Consider the following 26,505-nt stretch of genomic DNA (forward strand, 5'->3'; position numbering starts at 1 on the left):
AGAAGGTGATGGAGTGTGCACATTCCTAATTCATTTCTGGATCGTCTTTGCTTTACGTACAAACTGTACTGGCATTAAGGGTTGTTGTAAAACAGGAAATGTATAGTAGTCGGTGAGTCATAGATACAAACATGTGAGTATTCTGTCTTCGTCCTTGCAGCACCGTCCAGCAGAAAACCAGGAGACCCCCTTGTCATCTCAGATATCAAAAAAGGCAGCGTGGCGCACAGGTAAGGAAATGATTTTCTGTTCACTCCAGGGCATGTCTTAACTGGAGCAGAAGTTGACCCTGCCATGCCCTCTGCGAGCAGGTCCTGACCTGGCCAGCAGATGGTGGCAGTCTCAGTGTTTCCCAGGCTGCCCCTGTTAACCGATCATACTTGGCATCACCGATGTCCGAGGCTGTTGTAGAAATCTCTGGTAGTGTCAGTTTATTTCCACACCCGATTCAGAAAACACACGCCTGAAAGTATTTTTTAAGGTCTTTTGTGAGTCCAACATAGGCTGTCCTTCACTGATCATATTCCATCTTTCCGACTACAAACCTGGCAGTGGCCTCGTCTCGGGCAGACCCACGTGGGGAGAGGAGCTCGTGTGCGAGCTGTGCTGGATGCCAGAACGCCCTCCCGGCCAAGCCAGGTCCTCCACCCTTAATGTTGATGTCTCCATACACATCGAAATCGGGATCCATATACTATCAAAATCAGGGAGTCCTAAACTTTTGGTTTCACAGATTCACAGATCAAAACTATTTTTTTAAATGATTGGGGAATACTAATACAAGACTGTTAACTTTTTTCCCCAGTGAAGGACTTCTTTTTTTTTTTTAATCCTCACCTGAGAATCTTTTCTCAAATATCTTCAGATGGGGGGTGGGGGGGGAGGAAGACATAGCGATGTGAGAGGGACATACCAGTAAAGGGCTTTATAAAAAAAATCCCATCTATTATCACAGCCATTTCATTAAAGAAATATTTTAACCCTCGGAAGTAGTAAGGACAGTGAGTGAGTCTAGGCATATAGGTATAGGCTCAACATAGTGCATAAAGGATAGTTCTTATCCAAACATAACCTTATTTACAAATACGTGTGTATACATATAGGCACATACAAACACATATACATTCATGTTATTTTTCTTATCTCGTGGTGGACCTTAAAGACTTTCAGTAGACCTGCAGCAGCCCACAGCTAGCACTAGGCTCTCCATGGCCACACTCCCGACAGGAAGCACCGGGCTCACCTCTTCTCCCTCCTGCAGCCACAGAGAGCTCCCCGGTGCAGGTGGGTGGCAGAGGCGCCAGGTCTCAGCTCCGCCGAGTCCATCCCCTGTGACTGCGCCCACTCCCTCAGCCTCTCCTGGTGTCCAACTGCCAGGGATCAAAGCGGCACAACCATGTGGGGAAGAACGAGGAGACCTGCCTTCCTAGGAACCTTCCACTTCCTAAGAGAAGCTTATCGTGTTGCCCTGGTTAGAAGATGGCAGCACAGCCCTGGCCGGTTTGGCTCAGCGGTTAGAGCATCGGCCTGTGGTCCAGAGAGTCCCGGGTTCGGTTCCCACTAGGGGCACGTACCAAAAAAAAAATAGATTGTAGCACAAGAAAAAACTGTGTTTAATACTCTGCAATTTAATGTCATGGCAGCCATCCAAAATAAGCCTGGGGGGAAAAGGGAGGAGGGTTGTCCATAAAATTCAATTTAAAAACAGTGGAGGAACCTCTTTTCCTCTAAAGACTACCATAATGCTACATTGTGCTTAATGCCTCTTAAACGGCCTAAGTGCTCGTCATTGCTCAAGCATTGCTCAAGCGTTGCTGTGCGTTTCCCAACAGAACTGGAACCCTGGAACTGGGGGATAAATTACTTGCAATAGATAACATTCGGCTGGACAACTGCTCCATGGAAGACGCAGTTCAGATCCTCCAGCAGTGTGAAGACCTGGTGAAGCTCAAAATCCGCAAAGATGAAGATAATTCAGGTATTGATAGCCTCTGAGTTAAAACTGATTTCTCTAACTGCCCATCTGTCAACAAAGGGGATTAGATCTTGATGTTTTACACCCAACAGCTGGCTAGCGACATTGCTGCAGAGATTTACATAGTTAAAAAGGTCTTTAAATTGTGCATTGAGAGTGTAGTATCAATTTTAAGTAATGGTGCTTTAAAATGATCTAATTAAGATAGTGTCATTATATAACCATTATTACAACTGTATTTAAATAATTTTAAAGGTGAAAACAAAATTATCACCCAATACAGTACTACCCTAATACAATAGAACAAGTCATTTTTCAAGTTGATAGTTATATTGCATGATTATAACCATAGTGCATGTTACCTTTTTACTTAATTGTATAAACACGTTATCATTTTATAACCCTTAATATCAATCTTTTTATTTACTGCTTGTAATTTATTTACTATTCTTCCCTTCCTACTTAGATTGCTTTTACTTATTTTTCAGTTTATCTTTATTGTTGAAAGTATTACAGATGTCCCTCTTTTTTCCCCCATTGACTCCCTCCAACCTGCTCCTGCCCCCACCAGGCCTACTCCACAGTATCGTCTGTGTCCATGGGTTATGCTTATATGCATATTAGTTCTTAGGTTTATCTCTTCCTGCCTCCCCTCTCCCCTTCCCTCTGAGATTCATCAGTCTGTTCCCTACTTCAGTGTCTCTGGATCTATTTTCTTCATCAGTTTATTTTGTTCATTGGATTCTACATATAAGTGAGATTATGTGATATTTGTCTTTCTCTGACTGGTTTATTTCGCTTAGCATAATACTAGATTGCTTTTAATTATTTTTTATTGTGGCTAGAACAATCATGGATATTTTATGCATAGATATCTTTATTCAACTTTTCTTCTTTTGAACTATTGCATTAGGTAATATTCCTAGAAGCGAATTGCTGAGTCAGGCTGAAATGGAAATCTTATGGTCCCTGATGAGTCTTGGTCATGTTTCTTTCTAAAAGGGCTGTATCCATGTCCAGTGCTCCCAGCAATGTGTGATCCATTGGAGCAGCGCTTCTCAAACTTCAGTGGGTCTCCGAATCGCCTGAAGAGCTTGTTCATTAATAAACAAACAAACAAGCCCTGGCCAGGCGGCTCACTGGGTTGGAGTGTCATCCTGATACTGGAGGAATGAGTGGGCCAGATCCCCCCAACACTCGTGGGAGTGGGGTGGCTCTTGCAGTATCTTCAGAAAAGGAATGTTTTAAGACTCACACAGGAAAGTGAATGGTCTTTATTGGTGTGGAGTTACACTGCTGGGGTATAAAGTCCCATGTTCCTCAGTCCAGTCCTGGAAGAGGGGCAGCTGTGGATTCAGCAAAGCTAAAAGCAGGGCCAGTGTCCAGGGCTTTCTCTCCATGATGAGACTGGGTCTGGTGTGGCATCAGTCTGGATTCAGCCTATCAGTCCATTGTGTGGAGTCCACATGGCTGTGGGCCACGTAGGGGAACGCAGGGCCCAGGCGCTAGCAAGCCAGGAGTCCGGTGCAGCAGCAGGGGAGCGAGGAAGAGAGGCAGAGTGCTAGCTTCCTTTGTCTGGGAGATTAAATATGCAGGTTTCGGAAGCCTGCAGTGGCCACTGACTGGCTCCAGGTGTGACAGCCAGGTAAGAATCTCCCCTTGTTAGACCTTGCTGGGCATGCATCTAAACTGCCTTTGTCTAGCCCTTCCCCATGGATTGGCAGGGAGTTGGCCTGGAGGTGTGTAAAAGCTGTATAAATGGCATGCCTGTATTATCTAGGTTCCCCTTCATTTATTAGTTCCTGTAAAATAATGACCAGATTATTGCAACGGCATCAATCCCATACACCAAAAAGTTGCAGGTTTGATCCCCAGTGGGGTGTGTAGGGGAGGAAACTGATTAATGTTTGTTTCTCCTCTCTCTCTCTCTCTCTCCCTCTCTTCCTAAAAAAATCAATAAAAAATTTCTCTGGTGAGGATTAAAAAAATAACAACAAACCAAAACAGAAACAAAATCATAGATACAGAGAACAGTTTCATGCTTACCAGATGGAAGGGAGATTCAGCAGATGGGTGAAAAGTGGGAAAAGGATTAACAAGTACAAATTGGGGGTGTCAAAGGGGGAAAAAGGAGGGACATCTGTAACAAAAACAATAAATACATTTAATATAAAAAATGTGCAAATTGGTAGTTACAAAATAGTCTTGGGGATGTAAAGGACAGGGTAGGGAATATAGTCGATAATATTCTAATAACTGTGTGTGGTACCAGGTGGGTATAAGATTCATCGAAGTGATCATTTAGTAAGTTATATAATGTCTGTTCACTGGGGTGTACACCTGAAACTAATATAATATTGTACGTCAATTGTAATTGAAAATTTTTTAATTATTATTTTTTAAAAACACAGTTCTTGGGCCCTGCTCCCAAATGGGGCCTAAGATTCTCTGTGTCTAACAAACTTTCTTGAGGTGCCCCTATGCTCCAAGGACCACACTCTGAGTAGACCTGCAGTAGAAGCCCTTTTATCTGATGATGATAAGAACCTGGAGCTAGTTGGGAAAAGTCCATTAATTGAAAGAGTCAGCTAACATGGATAAATATAGAAAGTATATATATTCATAATATAAATGTCTAATTTAAAATTTTGCCGGTCTTATGGATAAAGACAAGGCCTTTCATATGAATACTCTGCAAATTATAATTATAAGTTCTTCTTACCTGTTTGTTTGCCTAAACCATATCCATGATCATCAGTTTATGATTTCCATTTCTAGGGTTTTATTGTTCATTTGTTTGAATGCAATGAGAATTTAAAAAATTTAAAGCAACTTTACTCCATCTAGATTTTTTTCCGTCTACATAATTAATAGTAGATGTTTGCTTAATGAAACCCTCCCCCTTTATTGAATCTTTCCCAAGCATTTTATTTTGTTTTCATTGAACCACTATACTCATATTTCATAGGTTATGTAAGATTCATTAAATTACATAGTTACAATAACAAGTAAAACTGGGATAAAACAATCTTGGGGAAAAAATGTAATTGACTCTAAATTTTTAAGCTTACAACTCCAGAGGTAGCAGGAGCGGAAGTACACAGGTACTAGACAGAGAAACCTATTACCTGGATCCATCCATGGCGTTGGTCAATGTACTTTACCCAGGATGGAGACCCACAATGAGCTCAGTTCCTCGGTTCATTGGAGCTTGGTTAGAGAGCTTCTGCTGCTTCTAATTTCATCCAAACCAATAATGAGTTATTGTCCAAGTTCTGGAATCGCTTGTAATCAAACCCTCTAGACCTCGAGTTCATGGCTCTGTCAGGCAATGTGTTCACGATTCCCGCTGAAAGTCAAAACGAATTGCTGGTTACGTCCAACTGTGCCGCTGGTAAGGATGATTCTCTCCAAATACATAACCAACATTTTATAATAGTCATAGGTTCCTACTCAGTTTCTTCCCAGGCAGCTGATTTTCTCTGCCAACATTTGCATTCCTCTCCTTACAAGCATGCTTCGACCGCACTTTCTTTGTGGAAGGATAAAGTGTCCAGCATCACTCTGGGTTCTGTCCTGGAGAAGAGGCAAAGCCCTGTGGAGAACCCCAGTTTGCATGATTTGCTAGCAGAGTTCAGCTACCTTTTTTGCCGAGCGAAAAAGCCAAGCCAGAGGTGAACGTGTTTGGAGCTCACAGTTGGCAATGCTCCAGTTCCAGAGCCAAGCTGAGCAGATACGTTGGAAGGAGTGTCAGAAACAACTGAGCACCTGGAGAGCCAGATCCTATTTTCTGCTGTTACTTTCCTCCAGCTCATTGTTTCCCCTTCTGACCTTTCCCCTAGAATCCCTACGCCTAACATTATGGTACTTGTGATGTGCTTATTAAGCATACCCTGCAGCTGCACTGGTTCCTTGCTCTGCCTGGCACCTTACCCACGGAGGTGGCAGAACTATTGTCAGACGTGTTTTAGTCTTTGTTTTCCGTTCAGTCACGCCGTCAGCATTTCTTTAGTGTCTGAGGTGAAAGGAACTGTGCTAGGGTCTGCCAGTTCTTAGATTTAAAAGGACACAGTCCCTGCCTGCCTTTAAATCAGTCACCACCTTACAAGAGAAGCAGAAGAAAATCAATAATTAACAACATGACGAATGTTCTAGAGGAATGCACAAAATGTTAAGAGAACGTGCAGGCAGCCACTGGTGCCTAGAGAGTTCAGGGAATGCTTCTAACAACCTTGGCCATGAAATTGTTGGGAGGTAGTGTTAGAATTATTCAGAGGAAGAGTACGAACCGAGCAGGAGGCCAGAGAGCATGGCACATCTTAAGAGCAGATGTAGCCGAAGCAAAAGCCATGTGTAACCCAGCAGTAGGAGAGTAGAAAGCTATGCTGAAGCCATAAGGTCCTTCTTAAGACCAAATTGAGACATTTGCATTTACCCCAGAGGCCAGTGGGGAGGACGTATAGCAGGGGAGTGAGGCCTTGGTGGGTGGCCAGTGACCACAGGTTGCAATCATTTACTGAAGTACACATCTGAGAGCATCTGAATCAGCTCTGTTTCTAGTCCAGCCTGGGGGAAGCAGGAGAATAAAACAAATAGAAACACCAGGCTGGCTTCACAACTGACATGCTGGGAAACTTCGGAAAATTAACTTCTCTGAGCATCAATTTCCTCATCTACAAATGTCCTTTCAATGCCTATTCCGCCTGGCTGTCTTAAGGTCAAAAGAGGTAATAAATGGACACTCAGCAATAACGTGCGGCACCTAATAAGGCCCAGTGAGTGCTAATGATCAACAGTCATTATTCGGGCATTACTAAAGCTAATTTTAGCTCTATTTTACAATGGCCAGAGCTTTTGGAACACTTGACTGTAGGGATGTCCCTCCCTCTGTAGTCAGAGACCACTCTGCCTTCTGGAGCCTTTGCATTTGTTTTCTTTCATTACCACGGAAACATAAATTAAGTAGATCCCAGTGATTCCTGCCTGGGTCCCAGGCTCCAAGACAATGGCTGTTACCCAAAGATACAAATAACCCTCCTGAAATAAAATCTGTTGCTTTGCCTTGACTGCATCTGAATTCAACGTAAACGCAGAGGGGAGAGTTTGCAGATCTGAGCAGGAACCCTGAAGCAAACTAGTAGACAATTGGGGGAATTGTAGGAAGAGGTCAGTGGAGTCCTCCAGATCTGTCTCTAATTTCTCAGGGTCTGCTTAAGCCACACGACAGTAAGAAACCTGTTCTCCGTGGTTTATTTACTCAGGCCTGTCCCCCGCCGAGGAATGTAGCCATGCTCTGAAATGCATTCCATCACTTTGAGTTAAAGTGAACTTTGATTGACCTGTACATTTATGCCTTTTGAAGGCTCTCTCCCAAACCCAAGCCTCCTATTCGGCCACAGAAGCAGCTGCCGTTATGGATTCAAGCCAGACAGTGCTCATTCTGTTAAACAGGAGGTACTCAAGAAGCCCAAAAATAACGATGCCAATAAGTAATGCTGCAATTTTGCATCTGTTCCGTGGTCCCATTAATTTCCTTAACTAGAGCTAAGCAGAACAAACAAGTAGGCTGGCCCCCTTTCGTGTCTTTCACTAAGAGTTGTAAACCTTCTGTTGTGATATCAAAGCTGCTTACAATATCATTACCATCTGGTTAGGCTCACTTTGTAACTTACTGGTGATCCTGCATTTTTCCTTTTCAGAAAGTTTCTGTTCTGGTTAAACATTCCAGTTGCTGCTTTCCAAGCTGGAGCAGCCTCAGAGACAGAGTGACTTGGAGTGCTTCCACCTCCAAATGGCCTGAGCGTCACTGGCTGCTCTCCCCTGCTCCTGGGCTGCAGCCTTGCGCGCCAGTGGAGCTAAAGCCCTGGGAGGCAGACGAACTGGAAGCGCAGCTGACTCAGCCACGCCCGGGGCGGTGAAGGGAGGGTGGTCTCAGTTTGCCGATTCCCACAGTGGCAGCCCGGGTCTTGGGTCTTGCTCTCACACTCTGAGGGAGCCAGATGGGGTTTGCAGTGCTTTGGAGAAGGAAACCAGACCTTGGAGTAGCAGGGAGGATGACGGGGAGACCTCTTCCCTTGGAGCCAGTGGCTGCGTGCTCACAGTAACGTAACCTTCATTCACCCTTCGCTCCTTTGCAGAGTGCTCGGGGCCAGACACAGTTCTGGGCTCTGGGGATATGACGATGAAAGTCTTTGTTTTCAAGGCGATCTTATTCTAATGGAGGAGACAAGTAGAGAGCCTTAAAACAACGAGGGAAAGGGACATGCTAGAACATGCCTTCTCAATGGGGACAGAAGTTGCTTCTCAGAGCATAGGAAACCTTAGATATTACATTACAGTGGTTAGTGGCCCTCCGACCTCAGCCCCACCAGGGTGAATCTTACTCCTTCGTGTTTCTCTCGTTAGGAAGAATTTTAATTTAATTTAATTTCTCCTTGGGGGGCAGAGGCAAGAATTAAAATAAAAGGGTGAGAAACACTAGAAGATAGGAGCTGTGGGGCCTCTATCTCCGGTGGAGGAACCGGGGAGCCTTTCCGAAAGACAAGCCGTCTGAGCCCAGTTGTAAAGTTACAGTAGAAATTCTCCTGGGGAAGAAAGATGCCTGTGTCCAGAGAGCGGCGTGTGCAAGGTTAAGGATGTCAGAAAGGTGCTTTTAAAGAAACTGCAGCGAGCCCTGGCCGGTTTGGCTCAGCGGTTAGAGCGTCGGCCTGCGGTCCGGAGAGACCCGGGTTCGGTTCCCGCTAAGGGCATGTACTTCGGTTGCAGTTTGTCCCCGGCCCTGGTTGGTCGTGCGGTGGCAGCCACTCGATGTGTCCCTTCACATCGATGTTTCTCTCTCTCTCTCCCTTCCTCTCTCTCTCTCCCTCCCACTCTGTCTGTACAAAAAAAAAAAAATGGAAAATATCCTCGGGTGAGGATAAAAAAAAAAAAAAAATAAACTGCAGCGAGGAGGAATTGAGGAGACTGGGCTGGAATGGGCGGGGGTGACCTCTGGGGACATGGAGCCTCCTGCTCCGCCCATGCAGAGAAAGGGGCTGTAGTTTGTGCTGAAGGAATTGGGGGCCCCATGAACAGCATCAGGTAAGAGACTAACATTCAGATTTATGCCTTTAAAGTATTCTAGGGAGAAGAGCAGAGGGAGTATATGTTGGCAGCCCTGGTGAGAGCAGTCAGGGAGAAGGGCGGAGGTTGGGCCCCTAGCAGGAAAAGAATGTGGACGAAACCGCTGTTGTGAAACGCTGGGCAGAGCGAGGTGTCTGTCTCCTCTAGAGCAAGTGGCCGTGGGCTACTCTGGGACCGTGCCTGGGTGGCACATGGGCTATCCCATCGCCTGCGAAAACGAGGAAGCCGAACTAATGAAACATCTCTTTACTCAAGGCATCCGCATAGACTTTTCTGAGGGAATTAATGTTATTAAAGTAAATAGTATTAAATTAAAAATTTATTATTAGAAATAGTATTAAATAGAATTAAATGTCATTTAATAAAATAATTTTATGAGATTGTTTCAGTGTTATTAGAAAATCTTCAAATATTTAAAAATAGAAAAAAATGCTGTGATAAACCATCCTAGGTCACCTAGCATTAATAATCGCTAACGTGATCAATCTTGCTTTATACTCCCACTCTAATTTAAGACTCCTAAAATATATAATTAAATAACCACAGTTTAAAATATTAGCAATAATTCTTAATATCATTAAATACTCTATGTTTCCATTTTGCCTCATTTTCAGATAGATAGATAGACAGACAGATTTTTCTAAACAGTTCAAATTAGGATCCAATATGATCAACTCATTGCTTTTGGTTATAATGTCTATTAAATCTCCCCTTTCTCTTTTTTTGTTTCTGGCAGTTTTATTTGATTAAAAAAAAAAAACAGAAATCAGCTTCTATCTTGCCATAATCTAAATACAGCATCACTTCTTTCTATTTCCACTCCAACGTGGTCACCAGAATGTGTCCATTTAGAGGCTCCCGTTCTTCATTCTCTTGATTTGCATCTCCAGCACTATTTAATACTGAGTGTCCAAACGATTGCTTCTAGTTCCAGTGAGGCCTTGGCAGCTAATTAAAATGCCCCCGCATGTGGTGGCCTGAAACCAATTGTCCTAAACTTGTTTGCTTCATCGCTAGTGTCACTGTGTCATCTTTGTGATGCAAGCTACAGAACTGTCGAAAATAACACAGGAAGCAGTCTGGTTGCCTGAAGCCTGGGCTGACTGAAGCAGGTTCGCCCCCTTCTCCCCCTGCACCCTAGCTCAGCTCCCCATGCACCAGTGGTGGTTTTCATCTGAAAGTTCCCGCAGGCTCCTGGGGTCTGGGCCGCTGGGTTCCAGTTGTTGGGCAGCTGCCATTTCCCACGACTCTCATTAAAAGCTGATCATCACCCTGGCCAGTTTGGCTCAGTGGTTAGAGCATCGGCCAGCAGACCAAAGAGTCGAGGATTTGATTCCAGCCAAGCGCACATACCTGAGTTGCAGTTCATCCTCGGCCCTGATTGGGGTCGTGCGGGAGACAGCCATTTGATGTGTCTCTCTCACATCGATGTTTCTCTCTCTGTTACTCTCTTCCTTCCTCTCTCCCTCCCATTCTATCTGAAGATAAATGGAAAAATATCCTCGGGTGAGGATTAAAAAAAAGAGCTGGTAGTCAAATCCAGAATGGTTGGTGCCCATTGACAGAGTGTGCTTGTGCTTACCGTAAGGGAGAACAATGAAGGGCAGGGTCTCTTCACTGGAACACACAGCCACACTGAGTGGCCAGCAGAGTGCCCATTGGTAACTGATATTCAACTATGCCAGCATTATTTTATTTTATTTTTTAGATAGAGTGGAAGGGAGGGAGAGAGGAAGACAGAGAGAGAAACATCGATATGAGAAAGACACATTGAGTGGTTGCCTCCCACACAACCCCAACTGGGCCGGGGATCGAACCTGCAACCCAGGTACATGCCCTTGACTGGGAATCAAGCCCAAGACCCTTTTGGTCCAAGGACCGATGCTCTAACTGCTGAGCCAAACCAGTTAGGGCTGCCAGCATTTACTAATCAAATGACTCACCTATGCTTTTATCCAGAACATGGGTGGCACAGGCTGCAGAGCACATGTAATATACCCGATAACGCCTTATGCATTTGTCAAAGCCAGCTCCAATGAGTGACGACATAGCATAGTGTAGAAAAATTTAGACTTTTGATCTGTGCCTCCTTTTTTTTTTTTTTTAACCTCTTCCGAGGACATTTTTCCATTTTCGTTCAGGTAGAGTGGGAGGGAGAGAGAAAGAGAGAGAAACATCAACGTGAAAAGGACACATCGAGTGGCTGCCACCCGCACAACTCAACCAGGGCCGGGGACAAACTGCAACCGAGGCACGTGCCCTTAGCGGGAACCGAACCCGGGTCTCTCCAGACCGCAGGCCGACGCTCCAACCGCTGAGCCAAACCGGCCAGGGCATCCTCCATGTTTTGATTCCTGTGCCCTGGTGCTTCTCTCGGCAGCTCCCAGCAGACCACCTGCTCACGTGGACACCTGGAAGAAGTTTGTGAAGCACCATACTGAGCTCTTGAGGCCGCACTCCCAATATAAATTGAGTGTAATATTGAAGATTTTCATACACTAAGATGTTGATTTGAACACTGCAGTGTGTGGCGGCTGGTGTATGTAGGGAGCCTATTAGGTGTAGAGAAAGAGGAGGTGATGGGTACGTTCCAGAACTCCCAACCCACAGCCAGAGGTAAAATAAGTGCTGGCGGGAGAGGACGCATCGCTTCCAACGTTACTCTATAAACCCTTCATTTATATCCATTGTAATTCTTCACTGCACACGCAGATAATTGAATTGTTAATTCAAGCTTTTCGTTTCCTCCTTATTTTAGGGTTTTATATCATAAATGAGCAGCTGTTCATTGCAGAAATGTGACTGTGTTCATGCTTCACCATGACACAGTCTGACTGTAAATGCTGAGTAGCTACCGGACCATTTCATTGCATTCTTAGGTACAGAAATGAAACAGCTCCTTACCCATGCACAGCTCCCGGGCCCAAGAAATAAAATAAGAAATGCTCAAAATCTTTACCATGCCATCAGCCAATAAGACCCTAAGACTTTGTATTTCCAAGCCTGACACAGTCAAAACATCCACGTGTGTTGAAGGCATCTCATGACATCTTTCAGACCAAAGCTTTGGGCAGACCACATTCACAGATGTCTTCCTTCGTGCTAACCTTAGTGAAAATTCATTCATGACAGTGAGGCAGCCTGGCACATGCTGCTGAAACACAACCTACATGGCTTCTAATGTCAAGAATGGAAGCGAGATAATCATTCAAACCTGTTTTTGTTTCCACAAATTCATCCACAGGATGTCCTTTGTAAGACACCATCGGTGGAATGATATGGAAGGAATTCCAAGCCAACCTCTCCGAGCCCCACTTAACCATGTATAAGTGCAAGTCGGCTCCAGCCCTGAGTAAAATCGACTTTTCTATATTGAAAGTTAGCTTGCTTGTAAGACCTGAAAACAGGAATTCCGTGGCCTGATCTCTTTGTCACTGCACGACTCTGTCCTCCCCAACTGCCGCCTCAGCCAGGCGCTCATCCCACAGGTCTTGATGGCACGCTGACAACCTGCTGGGCCAGACTGGGCCAGGCGCGGGCACAGTCTTCAGGGCCGGCGGTGCTGCTGGGCGGATCACGCACCGATTTCAAACCTAAGTCATTAGGCAGTGAACCGACTCCCTCTCTGTGAGATGGTAATATCCCACTGAGGAAATGCTACTTCTTAAAATAATTATTTTCTGAGACATAATGCTCTGATGATGGTGTTCTGAATTTCTTATGTCTGAATATGTGTCTTATTACTTTACTTTTTCCAAAGAAACCAATTATGACCCCTTGGTATGTATTGCAGATGAGCAAGAAAGTTCTGGAGCAATTATTTACACCGTGGAGCTGAAGCGCTACGGGGGGCCCCTTGGCATCACGATTTCGGGAACAGAAGAGCCATTTGATCCCATAATCATCTCGAGCCTCACGAAAGGGGGATTAGCTGAAAGGTAAAATGTGAAGGAACTGCTACAGCTACGTGTCCGAGATGGGTTTCCTCCCTCACGGCCACATAGGAACATGCTCCCCTCCCCTGCCTGGCTGCTCTGTTGACTTTTTCAAAGATTGATTTTCGAACCTGAGAACTCTTGGGCATGGCTCCAACTGGACTCTGCAGGGCATCTTACCCGCGGTGAAAGGTGCCATCAGCTTAGCGTCGATATCAGGCTCTAGAAGTGTGTAAACGGACCACAGCTGCCCAGAGGTAGATTTCTATCATGTCCCTGTTGAGAGAAGGAGGCTGAAGTTCAGGGAGGTTAAGAGGCTCGTCCAGCTCAATTCAGCAAGTGTCTGCTGAGCTGTTACCTGACAGGTACTGCCTCGGCGGCCGTGTTTGCAGGAGAGGGTGACACAGGCTTTATCTGCAAAGATTTCGGGAAAGTGTAATATCGTAATAATATCTTGCACGTTGGAATGTCCACCTGTTCCTCTGGCCATTTGTTTTCCTTGGCACACACCCCGGTCCCCTGTCAAACTCTGTCTTGCTGAGACCTGTTGTGGGGGATATTCCACACGTCCCAGCCAGGCCCGCACGTCTGTGACCTCGCTCAGGAACACACACATCATTCATGCTGACACTTGAGGACAACAGTTTGCAGAATCGTGACGTAGCATTGCAGAATTTTGGAGCTGCAAGGTACCCTAGAAATCATCTCATCCAACATCTTCATCCATCAGATGAGGGCCCTGGGGCCACTCAAAGGGTTACCCGGTTGGAACTTCTGACAGTAACAGAGACTCCTATCCCAGGGTATTCTTCCGGCTTCCTCCTGTCCTAGTCCGTCTGTCAGGGAGCAAACATTGAACACATTACTACCTCTGACTTAGCAAGTACTGGTCAAGTGCTGTATGCCTTTCAGCGTAGATCTTTTATAAACTGGAGATTCTTTGTGAGAGAAGGAAGTGATTTTTTTTCTCAAGGAAAATAATCTTGAGAGTTGATGCGTTGGTGGAGTTGTTAGGCCGCCTGTCCTTGCCTGCACCACCCAGTAGCCGCTGCCCCCGCCCCAGAAGCCAGCCGTGGCCAGAGCACTGGGTCACAGCAGCCTGGGAGCTGGGCCGGCTCTCCCTCTCCAGCTGTGCGTGTCCCGGGCACAGGAGGCTGGCGGGGAGTCCCTCTGCAGCCCTCAGGGTCGAGGTCGGAGTTTCCCACCACCCCTGCCTGAGTGGCCTGCTGTGAGTCTGCTGCTTCCCCTCCCAGTGCTTCCAACCTAAGGAAGACATGCTGAACATCAGATCACAAATTCCAATCTGCTGGTTCCGAATTGGGCGAGGATGGGAAGAAAAGAAAGGCCAAAGGTGTATTTGTTTATTGAGCAATAATTTAATTTTTGTTGTCCACATTTCAAATAGCATGCTATGCCCTCTCCATACAGTTCCTATTTACTCTTCAGTGTGTCCCTGTAAAATGATTACCCCCACTGTAGTGATAAGGAAACTGACACCCAGAGAGGTTAAAACAGGGTCCCCGAGTCCCACAGCGGGTAGTGGCCGAGTTAGACTCAAACCTAGTGCTACAGCCATGCACACCTGAGGACGACCACATACCCCACAGAGGTCCCATAAGACTACAACAGAGCTGAAAAATTCCTGCACCCAGTGACGCCCGGCTGTCCAAAGGTGGTATCACAACACACTGCTCGTGCGTCTGTGGGGACTGGTGTAAACGCACCCACCGGGCCACCAGTCGTTTAAAGGTATAGCTCATGCAATTATGCACAGTACATACTACTTGAAGGTGATAATTACCGACTTTGTTACTGTTTTATGTATATAGCCTACTATGCTTTTTGTTGTTATTTCACAGTGTACTGTTTCTACTTACATACAGATGTCTGTTGTAGAACAATGCGCTGGGTTAGCTGGCAGCAGCCTCATTCATCTTGTGTTTACTGAGTCTCTCGACTGCATCATTTTCTCTTGTGCTGAATATAATCTGGTGGTGTTTTGTTTTTTGGAGTTTAGCTTTTTTTCCCCTTTATTGATTTTTAGAAAGAGAGGAAGTGAGAGGGAGAGAGAGACAGAAACATCAATGAGAGAGAACATCGATTGGCCGCCTCCTGCATGCCCCCCACTGGGGATCGGGCCCACAGCCTGGGCATGTGCCCTGACCGGGAATCGAACCAGCGTCCTCTTGGTGCAGGGGTCGGTGCTCAGCCACTGAGCCACGCGGGCCCGACTAATCTGTTGTTGTTTTGTACAGCAACGAGTTCTACAGGCTTGTCATCCAGGAGCAGTAGGATATATGCCAGGTGGCCTAGGTGTGTGGTAAACTACACCATCTAGGTTTGTGTTAAATACACTCTATGATGTTTGCAAGAGGACGAAATCACCTAAGGACACATTGCTCAGAACATTTCCATTGTTACGGAGTACGTGACGCACAGTGACAGATTCCTGAGATCAGCCTTTTTCCATCCTTGGAATCACCAGCAGGGGGCCCTGCCACACTGCGTCTGCTGTATGTCCCTAGCTCTCGGCACCTCGCTTCCGCTGAGCCGGGTGATGGTTCTGTCCCCCATTTTAGATGTATAGAAAGAAGGAATGCCTCCACGCTGAACTGCACTCACCATCCAACGTCGTTCGTTGCCTTGGGATTTTTAAGAGTCACCAACTGACTCCGCTTTCTTGGGATTTAAAAAGCACACAAGTTCACTTTAACTACTAATTAAAACAATTTTTCTAATTTTATTTGAAACTAAAAAGTAATTCACCGCAGATGCAGTTGTCTTGTAACATTGCCCAGGAGAAAGCTAGAAGTGGCTTCTAGAGACCCCTGCCAAGTCTTTATTATTATTAATATAGAAAGCGTGGCCAGGAATTTATATTCAGTAGCATGCAGGGACGATTTCTACCTTCCCTGTCCCTGTTCGGTGTTTCAGAACCGGCGCAATCCACATAGGTGACCGAATCCTCGCCATCAACAGCAGCAGCCTGAAAGGGAAACCTCTGAGCGAAGCCATCCATCTGTTACAGATGGCAGGAGAGACCGTCACCTTGAAAATTAAGAAGCAGACAGATGGTGAGTGGGTGAGAGCCAGTTACGTTGCCTGTGCATTTCCTTCCCAAGAAGAAGGTGCGAATGTCTATGTCTGTATTTCTAGGAAAGTGACTCTCTAGCCAGGGAGTGCTTGATAGCTTTTTATTTAAGTGTATTCAGGTACTTAAACTTCTTTCCTGTCCTTAAAGCTCAGTCTGCGTCCAGTCCCAAGAAGTTCCCCATTCCTAGCCACTTGAGTGACCTGGGAGATGTGGAGGAGGACCCCTCTCCAGCCCAGAAGCCAGGCAAACTCACCGACATGTACCCGTCCACCGTGCCCAGTGTGGACAGTGCTGTGGACTCGTGGGATGGCTCTGGCATCGATGCCAGCTATGGGAATCAAGGTATGCCCTAGCCCTGAGGAACACAGGGTTTGTGTTTGTGGAAGCCCATGTTTCTCAAAGGCCCACCCTCTGCTTCATGAAAAGAATACGTTACTTGTGTCTGTGGCAATGTAACCATATTGAACACATTACAACAGTGGCCCTGCATTTCCTCCTTAATACTGATAAATCCTGAACATTTATCAAACACTAGCATTGGACCTACGAGGTTCAAGTGTTCAACCCGGAGCTTGTCCTTCAAGCATAGATTAAAAGGAGGGTATCCGTACAATAGAGTGAGTGGTTCACGGAAGACAGGCCCATCTCTCATGCTGACAAGGAGCATAAGAGATTAGCCAGTGATCCATGTATCCCTGCCTCCTCCTTCACAGCACCTTGTAGGGGTTTCTCCGAATACTCATTACTAGAGAGTTGTAATCACAGTATATAAAAGTATTTAATAGCTTTCTCTTCTCAGACATCATCTTCATGTGAAGAAGTCTAACCTACATTGAAAGTTAAAACCTCATTAACAGAAAATAAATGCAGAATGAGTTAGACTGAATACAGAGTATAAACTAAAAGTTTCTTTTAAAACTCTTGTTTCCTTCCCAATGATAACACAGCATCAAAAGAGACATGTATCAAAAATTCTTTGTGTTTCTCCTTACCTGAGGTTTACTTGCTCTCTATTGCCCTGTATAAATGTCAGCTTCTGAATCCCCTTTCTGCCCTGGATTTAAGTCAGCCAGAGAATGAAATGCATAAACAGTTTTGAGCCCTGGCCGGTGTGGCTCGGTTGGTTGGAGCGTCATCCTGTGCACTGAAGGGTTTCGGGTTCGGTTCCAGGCCAGGGCGAGTATGGGAGGCGACTAATGTTTCTCTCTCTCTTCCTCTCCCTTCTTCTCTCTCTCAAATCAATGAAACATATCCTAGGGTGAGGATTCAAAAACAAACAACAGTTTTGAGAACACGTTTGGGTATGAGGGTTGCTTTATAGCTTAGTTAACTACTTTTTAGGAGTGTCTACATCCGTTTGCTCTCTTCCTGGTTCCCCTCATTCCTTCTGTCTGTTCGCCTTTGCCGGCGTCACACCCCGTTACATCTCCTGAAGGCAGAGAAACATGGAAAGAAAGATCTCAAAGCTCTCGAGTCGTTTCTTGTTAGAGATGATATTACAGTTTGGAGGGGAAAATATTTTGAACACCAAATAGTATACTCCTGTTGCCTGAGAGTTGATGGGCCACCAGAGGTCACTCTGGATAAAGAACGTAAGTCAGATTGTATCAGCACGGATGCTTAGGTTTGGTTATTCGTGTGTTTGTTTGTTTATTGCTTCGTAATGTGAAGACATTTTTGTTACACAAATTCTTGTGAGGATGCTATTGACTGGGGTGAATTCGCCCCATAAGTGGTGCGTAATACTTTAACTACCCCATCCCTTTGCACCGTAGGATCAGGCCCACAATCAGCATGCTCAACAGGGGGCCTTTACCTCATTAGTGGAAAAGGAAGAATCATTTATTATTTATGAAGCATTTTGAAAATTTGAAATCCTGGACAGGGAATAGTAGTCATCGTAATATTAAATATGGCATTCATAAATTAGAAATCTTTGTGAGGTTGAGGAGCGATTAGAGCTAAGTAGAGAAAATGGCAATCGGATCAGAACTGAAGTCTCCCAAGATGATGAGAAAATAGTAAGAAGACCTTATATTTGTAAAACACTTTAGTGTTTACAATGCACTTTCACAGAATTAATCTCATCACAAACACAGAAGTCAAAAGGCTCGTTGATCACAGGATTTCAGCATCAGGAAAGACGTTGGAAGTCAGCTAGACCGACATCCAGGGCGGCCCTTGGTACCATGTCCAGCTTCATGCGTGGCCATGCAGCCTGGGCTGGCGCACCCCCAGTGGCTGGCTGCTCCCAGCTGCGGAGGCTGCTGTCCCCCCTCTGTGAGCATAGCTCTGTCTCTGAGTCCTCATTGCACTGAGCAGAAATCTGTCTGCCGCGCGCCTGCCTATTACCACTAGTCCTGCACTCAAGGTCACTCGGAACTAGATGAAAGCCTCCCACTTGCCAGCCCTTCATATTCTCAAAGCCAGCTCTCATGCTTCTTTTGAGACTTTCCTTCTCCAAGGAAATAACCACAGTTCCTCTCACTATTCCTCAAATAACTTACTTTTGAGTATCGTTGTCATCCTAGACACCCCTCTTCGGAATGGGTTCAAATTTGACTGTATTCTTAGGAAGTGTAGCACTCAGAAAGGAAAGTCATACAATAGCCTGGCTGCCCAGAGCAATTCAGGCCTGTCATCTTCTTCACTGAAGACTGGAGAGCCTATCGGTGCGCCTCTCTCGCTTGAAGAATTTTGATGGTCACCTCCTACCTGTCACTCATTCTGAGCTTACTGTTCACCAAGAACTCAAAGTCTGTTTTTTTCTCCTTTACTTGCGATATTAGGTTAAACCAGTTAACTGTTTATAAGCAAGGCATAGACCATACTCTTCTTCCTGTTCACTATCATGTTGTGAGATGTAGATTATCTCCAACTTGTCCCTCCAGCCTCTCAGCAGATTCTACCATTTCCCAGGAAGACTTGGCACATCCTCACTGCGCCTTTGAGTCTACAGTAGTTGCCCTACTTCCCAATAGGATGTTGCACCTCTGTTGATTCCTCCTTGAGCCAGAAACCTATGTCTCCGCAGCTACATTCCTTCTCCTTCTCTGCTTCTTGTTCAGTTGCCAAGCTTGCCCATTTATACATTCAACAAATAAGTAAAGGCTGGTGCAATGGAAGGTCACGATGGGCATACCATGTCAGGCAAAAGAGATGTGGCCCTTGTCTCGTGGAAGAGGCTACACAGCTGAAGGGCCAGATAATTAACCAACGGTCCAAAGTATTACTTAGTCAATGAAAGGGAAAAAGAATAGAGTAAGCAAAGCTGGTAGAGAAAGAAGAAATGTGTTCAAAGGAATTTCACAATGGGATGACTCTCAATTCTAGAGGGTAACTCTAGGATGCAAACTTTTTTAGTCTGCCTCTGGGTCAGCTTCTTCCAGTCCCCATGCTCTGTATTTATGCCCTTCTGCCTTATCAAAACCATATGCTTTGGGCCCCTCATCTCAGTTATTCCTCCTTCTGACTCTGAGAAAACCCTGTGATGGCATCGCTTGGATTTAGCAAAGGCCAGTCAGTATAAGAGGAGACTAACAAACTGTTGGTACTGGACTCTGCCATTCCATGGACCGTGTGGGTCTTGTGACGTCTGTAATTCTTGACTCTCTACCCTGGCAGTTACATTTCTATCTTATCCCCATCATCTTTAGATATTTCTCTCTTTTGAGTCCATTTTTTTTTAGCTTTATTGATGTATAATTGACAAATAGAATTGTATATATTTAAAGTATACAATGTGATGATTTTACATGTGTATCTGCTGTGAAATGATTACCACTATCGGGCTGATTGACATATCCATCACCTCACATATTTGCCATTTGAGTGTGTGGTGAGGATGCTTAAGATCTGCTTTCTTAGCAAATTTCAAGTATACACAATAGTATTATTAACTATAGTTGCCACACTATACATTAGACCCCCAGAACTTATTCATCTATCCTTAGACCAACATCTCTCTATTTCTCCCATTTCTCAGCCCCTGTAAACCACATTCTCCTCTCTGTTCCTATAAGTTTGACGTCTTATTATTCCCTTTCTCCTTCTCCTTCTCCTTCTCCTTCTCCTTCTCCTTCTCCTTCTCCTTCTCCTTCTCCTTCTCCTTCTCCTTCTCCTCCTTCTCCTGACCCTCCCCCTCCTCCTCCTCCTTTTTAGGTTCCACATATAACTGAGCTCATGCATTGTTTGTCTTTCTCTCTCTGGTGCATTTCACTTAGTATAATGTCCTCCAGTTTCATCCATGTTATTGTAAATAGCAGGATTTTCTTATTTATGGCTAAATAATTTATATATTTATAAATTATAATTTCATTTTCATCTTTTTTTTTATGCATTCATCTGACACACAGGTTGTTTCCATATTTTGGCTATTGTAAATAATGTTACAATGACATGAGAATGAATAGATCTCTTCAAGATACCAATTTTGTTTCTTTTGGATATATACTCAGAAGTGGGATTGCTGGATCCTCTTCAAGCTCATTTTTATCATTTGTATTCTCTCAGAAAAAAAAGTTGTTTCATCCAGGTTTCTATATGTATTTGCATACAATTAAGTAGTCTCTTGTTTCTAGGTTTTTAGAATTATTGTTTCATGTTTGGTGTATTTGTGTTTTTATTTTTTTTCTGTAATTATATTGGTAATGGTTTATTTTTATTTAGCATTTTTCCTAAGAACTAACTTTTGTATGTACTTACTAGTTCTACTCTGGTTTTTTTTATTCGTTTTTATTGATTTTTTTTTTTTTTTTTTTTTTTTGAGAGAAGAAGGGAGAGAGACACATCGATGTGAGAAACATCGATTGGCCACCTCCTGCACACCCCCTACTGGGGATCGAGCCCACAACCTGGGCATGTGCCCTGACTGGGAATCGAACCGGGACCTCTCAGTCCATGGGACGACACTCAGTCCACTGAACCACAATAGCCGAGCCACTCTGTTCTTATAAAATAAATTTGTTTGTTTGTTTGTTTGTTTTGTTTTGTTTTATCTTCACCCGAGGATTGCATTTATCTTCAGATAGAGCAGGAGGGAGGCGGGGAGAGAGAGAGAGAAACATCGATGTGAGAGAGACACATTGGCTGCCACCCACACGACCCCAATTGGGTCCAGGGACAAACCACAACCCGAGGGAAAGCCCGCAACTGTCGGGTTGAAGGTGGAACCCAAACCATTCTCTGATGTCAGCCCTTACGACAAGGGACCTCTGTTCAGTGCCCCTTTCTAAATGAATGCTGAGTGTGCGTTAAGAGCTACGTGGAAGATAATTATCTGCACAGTACTTTGGTACTGAAAACCAAATTGTATAATACTGGAGTATCAGAACCTGACAAGTATCTGAGGTATGGTTATCCTGAAAAGAAAATTATCACCAAGAGTCCGTCGACTTTCAGAAGGATCCACATTTGTGAAGATCTGTTTTTCCACTACGCAAATGAGTAAAACTTAACGTTCTCTTGGTGAAAGGAATCAGTCCGAGTCGCTTCCCTTGTGCTAGTCAGCTTGGTGCCGGAACAGAGGTCCGCAGACTGAGTGGCTTGAACAACAGAAATTCATTCTCACTGCGCCGGAGGCTGGAGGGCCAAGATGAAGAGGTTAGCTGTGTTGCTCTCTCCTGGGGCCTCTGTCCTCAGTGTGCAGAGGCCGTCTTCTCACAGGTCCTCACATGCCCGTCCTCCGGGGGTGTACGCCCTTGTGCGCGGCTACAATTCTCCTTCTTATAGACACCAGTCAGGTTGGACTGTGGCCCCACCCTTATGACTTCATTTAACTTAATTACCTCTTTAAAGGCCTTATCTTTAGATACAGTCACATTGGGGGTGAGGGCCTCAATATATGAATTTTGGAGAGATACAGTTAGTCCATAACATACCTAACATTGTGATACAAAGTATAAACCCAGATATGAAAAGCTAGATGAGAGAGAGAGAGAGAGAGAGAGAGAGAGAACAGGAAAGAAAACAAGAGAGGGTAGCCTTGGCCGGTTGCTCAGTGGTTAGAGCGTCACCCTGCAGACTAGAGGGTCCCGGGTTCAATTCCTGCTAAGGGCACTTACCTCGGTTGCAGTTTGTCCCCAGCCCTGGTTGGGGTCATGCGGGTGGAAGCCAGTCGATGTGTCTCACATCGATGTTGCTCTCTCTCTCTCTCTTCCGCCTTCCCTCCCTCCTGCTCTATCTGAAGATAAATGCAAAAATGTCCTCGGGTGAGGATTAAAAAAAAAGAAGAAGAAGAAAAGAAGGGAGGGTGGAGTGAGGGAGGGAAGAAAAAAGAAAAAGAGAAAGGTTCTTAGTTTTAAATAAAGAGAGTAATTAGGAAATGAATTTTTAAAAACTGCTATCTTTCTGTGTGTTTCTTTCATCGATTTTGAAGTTAAAATCTATTATCAATGTTGAATTTAAAATCTAGTCTCCAATATCATACTTTTTGTGTACTTATACCATCATTCAGTAAAAACAGTCTCTACTCCTGGTGGTTGGTTTTCCTCCTACCGGGCTGCCTGATGTATTCCGTTTCTCCTGTGACTTCTGAGTTCATCTGGTGTAAAGGGATACGCCTCAGAGCCTGTTAACTTTTTCTCAACTGTGGCAACCAGCTTGTCTCTGCCATTTCACCTATTTTAAATCATAATAGCATCACCCACCTGCATCAGTGAGGGGTTGAGTCCGCCTCCATATAAAAGTAAGACGAAATATTGGTGTTCAAACAAGAGTCGGGTATTTTTCTCCACTGCAGTAAAGAAAGAACCTAGAGGAGGCAGGTAGCCCCAGGGCCCCATCCGGATGGACTCAGGCACCTTCCTGTTTCCTCCTAACTTAGTGTCTCTGGTGTTGCTGCTGTTGTGAGCCGTCAGGGGCCTGAACTGTTCACCTCCTCTCTCCGGTCCTCGCTCTGAGGATCTCACCACTCCACGTGGCTGCCAGTGACCCTTAGGAAACCGAATCTAATTTTGCCCCTGCCTTTAAGAAAAACTCTTCATGGTTCTCTGTTATTTTAGGATAAAGTCAAAGGTCCTCATGGGGGGAAAAAGGAGGGGCATCTGTAATACTTTAAACAATAAAGATAAATACATTTTTTTAAAAAGCAGAGGTCTTCAACTACGTTACCAGTTTCATCTCCTGCCACTGTATTGCAGTACCTTTCCGTGCACATCCGAGCGTCTCCCTGCTCTCTGAGCAAGCGTTGGGGCTCGGGGCTGCCACAACTTGGGGTGTTCCAATATCCTAATCCACCTCTTCCTTTATCGGTTCTAAGACAGTTCAGAACTGGAAACTGGAGTCAGCTACGGATTAAACTAACACCTTTTTGTTCTTGTTTTGTTTGCTGTTGCTGGGAGAGCCAGACTGACTGGCTGTACAGCCAGAATTAGGGTCATCTCCCTACCCCCAACCCAAGTGAGACACTGAGACTCAAGTGAGGGGGTCAGGTCTACAAAGCAAATGGTAACACAGCACATCTGTGGAATTTGGTTCAGCTGAATAGAACTTAAAATACTAACATTAATATCTTACATCACGAAGGACTCGGCATCTCAGAGCTGGTATAAAACTCCACAGCATCATCAGGGACCCATGCCCTTAAATATGGATTCTCCACTATGCTTAGCATTGGCTTCCGTCCTTAGGTTTCGGTCCAGGGTCCATCACCGGGTCCAGGATAGCTACTGGGGCTCCACTATGTCATCTGCATTCCAGGCAGCAGGAAAGAGTGTTGTAACGAGCCTTCCAGAAGTCCCATTCAGATATCATTGGCCAGAACGTTTTACACAGTTACCACAACTTCAAGAAAGGCTAGGAGATACAGTCTTAGTTAAGCAACAGTAAGTCCACTCCCAATACTGGTATTCCAGCACTAAGAACAAAGAGGATAAATAATGATGCTTTGATGGGCCACCATCAGCTAATGGCACAGTCCTGGTCTCCCTGTCCCCTTTGAGCGCAGAGCCCATGAGTGGAGCCTAGTTTGCTTATCTTACAGAGCAACAGCGTGGGAGACAAGGAACCTAGAGAAAGCCATGAAGGGACCAAGTGCACACATCCAGTATTCTTTCCCCAGCTCCTTCCGAGGAAAGGAATAAGTACAGGTGGTAACGGATATTCTTGGAATATTCCCAGCATGCCGCTCCCTCCTTAGGAGTGAAGCAGAAACCCACTGATGGACCCGAGGACACGGAGCAGGCTTTACCCCGACGGGGCCTTCCCCAGCCTCTCCTGCCAGGCTTGTGCTGTCTTACCCAATAGCTCTGCTAGAAAAGGCCAGCTTCCCCTCCAACTCCAGCTCGTCTGTCACCTTCCCAGGCACCTTTCACAACCCCCAAGCAGGCTTCTGTTTTTGCATGTCGATACTCGAATCGTTCAGACTAAAAGGTAACGCTTCTCTCGAGCTATCAGAACTCATGTCTGTGACCTTCCTCCTTCTCTCAGTCCCACACAACGGCTGAAACACGCAGGTTTTGAGGGGCCTTTGTGTCCCAGCTCCTGATCCAGTACCTGACTTGTAAGAGGCGCTCGAACATGTGCTGAATGAGAATGCTTTCCTCCTGGCCTGCTCTCCCTGTTTTATAATAAGGAAACTGAGATTGAGAGGTTGAATGGCTTGGTAAATAATAAAAGGAAAAGTAGTGGGCATCTATGTTATTAAATGTCACTGGGTCCGAGGCGCTCTCGTAAGTGTTCGTGTACGTCGTCCTTAATTCTCCTACCAGCCAGGCGAGGCATGTTCTTGTCCTGGAGGTGAAGTGACAAGGCTGGGACTTGAACTCAGGACTCTTCTTGCTTCAGGCCTAGTGTTGACCGGTCCAGGTCTTCTGGGTCTGTGCCTGACCTGAAGATACTCGAATCGTACCCCTTTATAGGATCTGCTCTGTTGTAATGCAGTAATCCTTGAATAGTGCTTGCGAAGACGAGGCATTCCTGGTATAGGCAGATGTGCCGTGTAGGGTGGCGTCGGTCTGGTGACGACGCTGTACACCTGCTCGAGCCCAGGTGTACAACCACTACAAATAGCAACTGGAAGGAAAATAAGAAAGTTGATCTGCCCAGTTTCACACATGGAATTTCCCCGGGGAACTGAATGGCTATGGGGTTAATGCTGGTCCGGAAAGGTCACCCCCAGGACGGCATCACTGCATGGCATTCAGCTCTCAGCAGGTTGAGCCGGTCGAGGAAAGTGAGGAGCTGACTTCTCCTGACACTTTGTATTGTGAAAAGTGAGACTTCCGCCCGGCCAGTGTGGCTCAGAGGTTGAGCACTGTCCCATGCACCAAATGGTCGTAGGTTGATTCCCGGTCAGGGCACATGCCCAGGCTGTGGGCCAAATCCCCAGTGCGGGGCATGCAGGAGGCGGCCAGTCGGTGTTCTCTCTCATCGATGTTTCTATCTCTCTCTCCCCCTCTCCCTTCCTCTCTCTCTAAAATAAATAAAGAAAAAAAAGTGAGACTTCCAGCGTTGGGGGTTGGTGGTTTGGTTCAGGAGAAAATGGATCTCCTGTCAGCAGTGTGGCTCCGTCACCCCTTCCAGAAGGGGCTCACCTGTGTTCCCTTCATTCATCACTTTTGACAGAAAACGGCACATGCATTACGTAAGGTTTCTTCCCAAAGGGCCCGCCGCACTTCCCGCAGTTCTCTGGGAAAGGCATGAGCTACGGAACTGCAGGTGCTCCCTCTGCTCCGAGGACGTCTGACCCGTGTGTCCTCGAGCAGAGTCCATGGGCATTTCCGTCGCGGCGGCAGCATCCCGCTGCGTGCTCCAGATCAAAGCCTCTTGACCAGAGCGCTCTCTCGGACATCCTGCTTTCTCTGGGCTGTAGCTAAGGGTACGGATGGCATTGTGGGTCTACCAGGTGGAGGGAACGTGGATGAGGAAGGCGAAGCAGGGAAGCCTTGGAGACCGTCATCTTACGTGATCCAGCACTTAACAGTATGTGAAAACGGGCCTGGGCCTGTTTGCTATAGGAAGTGTTTAAACACAGTAAGAAACACGTAATATTGCAATCCAGCACACGCACATGCACGCACGCACACACACGCACAGAAGTTCTGGTGCAGAATACGTGCCCTCTTTGTGTCCGCTGTTGTTATTGTTTACTTGACCCCTCGCCTGCTAACAAGGCCATTTCTCATTGCATTAAGTAATCCTCAGACCTGTCCCTCACATCTGTGGCCAGCACCCACATATTCAAGCTCCGTCCATGCCCCTGGGTGGGTGGAGTTGGATGGAGCTTGCCCAGTGGCCACAGCACAAGCCAGAGTCAGCCCTGCTACCAGGCCCTGCTGTCCCACTGAAAAACTGCGTATCCCATCACATTCACAGATGTCATCAAAAGGGTTTTCTCCCAGAACTTAAATACTCAGAAAGACTAGAATGCCCCGTGTGTT

At 45.6% G+C, this 26,505-nt stretch overlaps 1 protein-coding gene across 2 annotated transcripts in view; it reads left to right on the plus strand.

Moving 5' to 3' along the window:
* The window catches only part of GRIP1 (glutamate receptor interacting protein 1), a 257,088-nt gene that overhangs the window by 202,003 nt on the left and 28,580 nt on the right, over positions 1 to 26,505 (plus strand). For both annotated transcript variants that reach the window (XM_036251411.1, XM_036251412.1), the window contains exons 15-19: positions 161 to 230; positions 1,833 to 1,978; positions 12,891 to 13,035; positions 15,967 to 16,106; positions 16,274 to 16,468. In XM_036251411.1, coding sequence (XP_036107304.1) covers positions 161 to 230; positions 1,833 to 1,978; positions 12,891 to 13,035; positions 15,967 to 16,106; positions 16,274 to 16,468 — 696 coding nt within the window. The remainder of the gene's footprint in view (positions 1 to 160; positions 231 to 1,832; positions 1,979 to 12,890; positions 13,036 to 15,966; positions 16,107 to 16,273; positions 16,469 to 26,505) is intronic.

This window comes from Molossus molossus, unplaced genomic scaffold, assembly GCF_014108415.1.
Source record: "Molossus molossus isolate mMolMol1 unplaced genomic scaffold, mMolMol1.p scaffold_m16_p_10, whole genome shotgun sequence".
Classification (NCBI taxonomy): Eukaryota; Metazoa; Chordata; class Mammalia; order Chiroptera; family Molossidae; genus Molossus; species Molossus molossus.